Consider the following 6,891-nt stretch of genomic DNA (forward strand, 5'->3'; position numbering starts at 1 on the left):
AGGTTTTAGAGGCAATTTTGATTGGCTGCAGGGGTCTTAAAATTTGGTTTAAAAGTGTGCACTGACAAGCAAGAACTTTTTCCTTTTTACCCTTATGTCACTAGGAATTTTTTACAAGTCGGAAGCCATAAACTTTGTACATGGTTTTTTCCCCTCTAAATTTAACACTGGAATTGGCTTGAAGGCAGCCCTTCCCCCTACACTACATACAGGGAAAAGATGTCTCTTCTAAAAATCCCAAAATTCCACAGAGAGCAACAACAGGGAAGGATTCCCACAGGGGGAGCTGCCCCCTCCCCCGTGCCACTGCAAAAAAAAAAAAAAAAAAAAAAAAAGCTTTCCATTTGCCAACAGCTCAAACTTTTTCACACCCTCAAAGTACATATAATATGGTTTTTTAAACCCTCAGCATAAAGGTTTGCATTAGAGCAAAAATGTGTCTCAATTACTCACAACTTGCAAGAGGACAACCCTTTACACATATTTGTGGGTAGAACATGAACACTTTTTGAAACAAAACAAAAAAATATATATATATATATAATCCAATCCTGTATCTACATCATCATAAAATTTACATAAGATATGAAGAGAACACTTTAGAAATGATATCAAAATTTAGGGGCCATTCATAATTCACAATGTTTCAAATTTTCGATTTTTTTTTCAAAAAATTGTGGGTGTTTGTCAAACCAAAAATTCCAAAATTGAAATTGGTTTTCTTTTCAACCCAATGGGTGAAAAATGAAAAACAAATCAGCTTTTTCAATCAAAATTAGGGGTAGGTGGGTGGGTCAAAAAACTTTGGAAAACAAAATCAAAATTGTAAATCATTGAAAATTATGAATGGCCTGTAAAAAGGCATTTGCACTGCTTTATATTTTCAATTACATCTTTGAAATCTTGTCTATGAATTGCAGAAGTACTGGCTTAAATTGGTAGAGAATTATGAGCACATTCACTTTGGCGGGGAATCACAAACGTTTTGAAATGGTTGACTCATCTCCATGTAACTGCAGACAACAAAAAATTGCCAGACTGTACCTGTCAGTCCACTAATTATGCATTCAAGCACAACTGCCCCTGCAAGTCATGTAGAACCCAAAATGCAGAGGGCTTTCTTTCTAAATTTTGATCAGAAGTTACCAGTAGTTGTCCACAAATCAAAGAAGTTGATGCTGTAAAAAGATCATAGAAATTTAACATACTATTTTAGGATGTACACATTTACATGTTTCATGATCAGTCACTCAGAACATCACCATCACAAAAGAATAACTAAACAAACATGTTAATATGTCATCAGAAGTGCAAATGGGAAATTGGCTATTTGTTGAGTTGAATTCAACTACAAAACTACAAAACAGCCTCTTCCCTTATGGGGGGGGGGGGGGGGCTCGGCTATTTTTAGGGTTTAAGAGGTAATTTTGATTGGGTGCAGGGGCCTTAAAATTTTGTCTAAAAATGTGCACTGGCAAGCAAGGACTATTTCCTCACTAGGAAACTCAGGACAGCACCATCCCAAAAGAATAACCAAAAACATAATAACATGTCGTCAGAAGTGCAAATGGAAACTTTCCAGGAGTTGAATTCAATTACAAATCAGCCTCTTTGAGGAAGGGGAGGGGGGGGGGGTGCTCAGCTATTTTAAGGTTTTAGAGGCAATTTTGATTGGCTGCAGGGGTCTTAAAATTTGGTTTAAAAGTGTGCACTGACAAGCAAGAACTTTTTCCTTTTCACCCTTATGTCACTAGGAATTTTTTACAAGTCGGAAGCACCAAACTTTGTACATGGTTTTTTCCCCTCTAAATTTAACACTGGATTTGGCTTGAAGGCAGCCCTTCCCCAAACACTACAAACAGGAAAAAGATGCCTCTTCTTAAAATTCAACACAGGGCAACAAAGGGGATAGGTTCCCACAGGGGGAACTGCCCCCCTCCCCCCATGCCACTGCAGAAAAGCCTTCTATTTGCCAACAGCTCTAACTTTTACACAACTTCAAAGTACTCAGGATCATATAATATAACAGTACTTTTTAAACCCTCAGCATCACGGCTTGCATTACAGGGAAAAGTTACTGTCTTTAAAACAAATGCCTTCATTTGTGAACTTTGTGAACTTTGTGAACTGCAGACAACGAAAAATTGCCAGACTGTACCTGCCAGCACATCAGTTCAACATTCAAGCACAGCTTCCCCTACAAGCAATGCTGAACCAAAAACATACAGAGAACCTCAGAATGGTGGTAACATGCCTGACTGGAACACCCCATTCATTTAACATTTCTGAAGAAACCCTAGTGGATCTTTTTTCCTGATTTGGTTCCTCACGAAATCCTTGATATTTCTCCATGTGCGACCCTTGAAGATTTGTGGAGCAGCTTTCATTGCTGAGGTGATTGGTTCTTTTCCAGGAATTTTTCGTGTTCTTAGGAAAATCCCCAGATGCATGTTGACAGCTTCCTTCTCAGCATCACTCCACATCTTCTTTGTCTGGCGTTCGCTGGTGCCTACTGTTTTAGCAGCATCTATATCACCTTGACAAAAGGATATAAATGATGAAATTCCTACACAATTTCTGTTGCAAAAATTACACAATTATCATACGTTCACAAACAATTCCATTGGTGACACCAATCCAAGTCATGGACAAGATAACATTCCCTCAGTCATGTTAGGACTTTACGACTGAAAGTACCTGCTAAAAACATTTGCAGGATGAGGTATTGGACAGTCACTCATCACCTCCAATGACAATAAAGAAACAAATGTTTATGCAGGAATATTGTTATATCATTCTGGCATGGAGCCAAGGATCGTAGAAAGTGAACTAATGATCACTGTACTATGTAGCCTAAAACCCGAAGTGAAAGGGTAATGAAAGAAATGATGATAAAAGAAATGACAGTTTTAGAACCCCCAAAAAGATGTTCTGGGGAAAACTCATGAGATCCAGCTGGGACTGACAACCCAATCCACAAAGTGTGCCCAACCAAAATCAAACCTGAGGTGATGAAAGGCACGGAAAGATCTTTTGCGCCAACTTGGCTGTACATGTATAAGGTTCGAAAATAGAAGAACCCTGCAGTATTGAGGTTTTTCCTAGCAAAAATGCCCACATGAAAGGAGATGGGGGCTGGTAGAACAGCATAATCATGTTTATAGCTTTCTCGATGAGGATCAGCAGGAGGCAGTAATTCTAGTACCATTGCCACAATTGAAAGAATGTTATCTTTTCTGAATACATGCATCTCATATGTTGAACAATATTCCCTTTGCAATTTAAGGACACATGCACTAGGTTGTTGGTGAACAGTTTCATTTTGTAAACAAGGAAAAGTAGAAATTACGCGGTGCGTAATATATGTACCCACCGGAAGTACATGTTGCATTTTGTAGCAAAATGTACAATACAGGTCAAATATCAAGGTCAAAGCTCAAAGAAGTCAAAGGTCAAAATTCTGTGTAGAACTTTTAAAGCCCTCACCTAGTGCCATCACATAAAGCAAACGGAATCGAAATCGGGTCAGAAATGGCGAAGGAGTAGCATTTTGTAGCCAATGTACAACATAGGTAAAAAATCAAGGTCAAAGGTCAAAGAAGACAAAGGTCAAAATTCTGTGTAGAAGTTTTGACGCCCTCACCTAGTGCCATCACATAAAGCAAACGGAATCGAAATCGGATTGGAAATGGCGAAGGAGTAGCATTTTGTAGCAAAATGTGCAATACAGGTCAAAAAATGAAGGTCAAAGCTCAAAGAAGTCAAAGGTCAAAATTCTGTGTAGAAGTTTCAAAGCCCTCATTTAGTGCCATCACATAAAGCAAACGGAATTGAAATCGGATTAGAAATGGCGAAGGAGTAGCATTTTGTAGCCATTGTACAACAGGTAAAAAATCAAGGTCAAAGGTCAAAGAAGTCAAAGGTCAAAATTCTGTGTAGAAGTTTTGAAGCCCTCACCTAGTGCCATCACATAAAGCAAACGGAATCGAAATCGGTTTAGAAATGGCGAAGGAGTAGCATTTTGTAGCAAAATGTACAATACAGGTCAAAAAATCAAGGTCAAAGGTCAAAGAAGTCAAAGGTCAAAATTCTGTGTAGAAGTTTTGAAGCCCTCAACTAGTGCCATCACATAAAGCAAATGGAATCGAAATCGGGTTAGAAATGGCGAAGGAGTAGCATTTTGTAGCAAAATGTACAATATAGGTCAAAGGTCAAGGTCAAAGGTCACAACTGAAATTCTGTGTAAAAAGTTTAAAAGCTTCCATGTAGTGCTATCATATAAAGCAAATAGAATCAAAATTGGCTCATAAATGACAGAGAATTAAGTAGCAAATTGAAGATTTTGATCACACGGACGCACACACAGACAGACGGACGGACACACGGACACACACACATACGGAGCCTGTTTCATAGTCCCCTGCTCGAACTCGTTCGGCGGGGACAATAAAGATAAACAGGCGAGCATTTCAGTACATGTAACAAGCCCTTTTCACACTACTCAGTGAATTTACATTCAATTGCTAAAATGCACATGAAGTTCTTAGAATTCTCTGATCTTACCTTCCTCCTCTACCACGGGTGTGCAAAACTCGGATTCACTTGCCTCACTTGCATCATCAGAACTGCACAGGCACTCTGTAAACAATTTTTCAAAAGCATACAACTACACATTACTTATGATGCAAGTTCTATAGGGAAGACAGGTACTTCAATTTGTAACCACTAAGCAGTACCATGACTATCTTTGTAAATATGGGTTTCTTTTGTCAAGAATCAGCTCATGACAAGCTATACACAAGTACCCATACAGTGTGTACTAAACGTAAATGTCCCCCAAATTATGTATACCATTTCCTGAAAAGCTGTTATATCTTTTTGCATGTAAGAAATCTTCATCTTCTAAAAATTACATATAAATTTCCAGAAAATAGTATAATTTTGACTTTGGGGACATTTTCTGAGCATCATACCCTTGTACATTCTGCACAATGGGGGTTAATCAGGCTTGACAATCTGTTATTGGTTCTTTGGCCATACAAGTTAAATGTAATTTTAGTTTTTGGTCATGATGGAGTTGAGACTTTGTGTTCACGGACAGTACAAAGATACAGAGGACCAGAGTCAAGACCAGTTTGCTAGATAAGGATTGAAGCGGTTAGAAAAAGTCTGTAATGCTTATTTTGACACCATTTGTTGCTTATCAATTGCAGGTACATGTCATCCCCTTGTGAAAAATTTTGTCTAAGCCATAAAATCCTGCATCTTGATATTTGTCTTGGGTACAAAGGTCTCAATTCCAACACTGGGTAAAATTTCATACCCTCATCAGATCCCACTTGCACATCCTTCAGGCTTCTTCCAGCTAGACCACTGATGTCCCCACTCTCCATCTTCAGCAGTACTTTGGAGAGTTTAGCTACCTGCAGTGTTGAGTCTGGTAGGCGGTAATACTCCCGATGTGTCCGTACGTCATGTCCAAGAAAGCCGGCGAGAATGTCCAGCTCGTTGTCCTGCAAGTTCATTATTTGAGACACTGTGGCTATGTGTTTCCGAAGTCTGGTAGCTCGCAGAACTTCCGGGTTTTTCGCTTCACACCTTGCTGAATGATTTCGAAGAGTGTCTGTTCCACGCAAATGACCAGAACCTCCCGGCATACCAAACAGGTACTTGTTGTGTTCTAAGCCTGCCTCTTTTCTACATTCAGTTAGAGTGTCAAGAGCTGCCTTCATTTCGGTGGTGAAGAGAACGGCAACAGTGCGGGAACGTTTCCCGATTATTTCAACCCTCCACAGTGCCTTACACAGTGCCTTCTCAACTACAGACAGGGCCCCATCTACTATACATGTCTCCCCTCTGGCACATTTGTTGTAATCATTCAATGTCATTCTTGACACCTCCCCGGGTCGTTTTCTGTTGAAGACGATTACTTGAGACAGCAGGACTTCAGCTAATTTCACCCATGCTTTCTGCATTTCAGACCCAGACGACTCCAGTAGTTCTTCATGATTTGTCTTTGCCTGGTTTTGAAGGTATCTGGATAGCTTCACCACATCTTCTGTCAATGGGAGTAGCTTGGGGTTGTTGCGTTTGGCCTCTTCAAGGGTTCTCAGAGCGTGGTGGCTCACCTCCCCCTCCCAGTGCAAACTGTACAATGCAGCAACTGCTCTGCATTTCTTTTCAACCTCTTCATCACCGGACATAAGAGCTTCCCCTCGAAGTATCTCAGTGCATGTCTTTAGACTGTGCCCAATCTTTAGAGCCAGGCTTGGAGTTGCGTAGATGTTATTTTCTCCATTGAATCCTGAAGCTTGTCTTGTAGCCTTAACTACGTCATGGAATTTCCTTGGGCATATAAGGTCTTCCATTCGAGCATTTGGTTGCTCTGTGAGAATTCTATATTCCAACAACATCCGTGCCAGCTCACGTAATCGCTGCCTTATATACCCCTCCTGGTCCCTGGTGTGCCCATGCTTCAGAGTCAGCTTGTCACCAAACAATTTTATTAGCCTGTCGGACCTGATCACCCTAGCTATGTTGTCATCCTTCATGTTGGCTAAAATTTCATGTGTTCTCTTGCTTACTCCAGGAGTGTTAGGCAGCAACATTCTACTTGCCTTCGTAAGTCCAGTCCTTCGTTTCTTTTTACAGGGTTCTTCAGTAGCATCCGATTCATCAGTTGCCTGACTGCATTTGTGCTTCCACAGGTCACTTTTCGCAAAGTAGCCGTAGCATCTTGTGCAAGGCAAATAGTCTCGAGCATCAGCCTTGAATGATGGCCGATAAACAACTATGAGTGTACCTTTTCCCTCCTCTAGAACTTTACCATTATGGAGAAAATTCCCGTAATTCCTCATGAGTGTCAGGAGCTTTGCACGTTTCTTTGGCTCT

General features: G+C 40.3%; 1 protein-coding gene across 1 annotated transcript; it reads right to left on the minus strand.

Moving 5' to 3' along the window:
• Positions 1-2,239: 2,239 nt before the first annotated feature.
• Positions 2,240-5,811, minus strand: LOC140227299 (uncharacterized). The gene is made up of 3 exons (XM_072307721.1): positions 5,324-5,811; positions 4,564-4,638; positions 2,240-2,536 (listed from the first exon to the last, which is right to left on the minus strand). Exons 1-3 carry the CDS (start codon positions 5,730-5,732, stop codon positions 2,277-2,279), a joined length of 744 nt encoding a protein of 247 aa, XP_072163822.1. The 5' UTR covers positions 5,733-5,811; the 3' UTR covers positions 2,240-2,276.
• Positions 5,812-6,891: the final 1,080 nt, after the last annotated feature.

Source organism: Diadema setosum, chromosome 4 (genome assembly GCF_964275005.1).
Source record: "Diadema setosum chromosome 4, eeDiaSeto1, whole genome shotgun sequence".
Lineage (NCBI taxonomy): Eukaryota > Metazoa > Echinodermata > Echinoidea > Diadematoida > Diadematidae > Diadema > Diadema setosum.

Bases quoted from the DNA above. Each gene is read 5' to 3' on its own strand.
- LOC140227299 (XM_072307721.1), bottom strand. From the start codon at position 5,732: ATGAAGGCAGCTCTTGACACTCTAACTGAATGTAGAAAAGAGGCAGGC. The intron at 4,639-5,323 runs GTATGAAATTTT...AATTGTTTACAG, and splicing joins GCAAGTGGGATCTGATGAGG to AGTGCCTGTGCAGTTCTGAT. The intron at 2,537-4,563 runs GTAAGATCAGAG...CCTTTTGTCAAG, and splicing joins ACCCGTGGTAGAGGAGGAAG to GTGATATAGATGCTGCTAAA.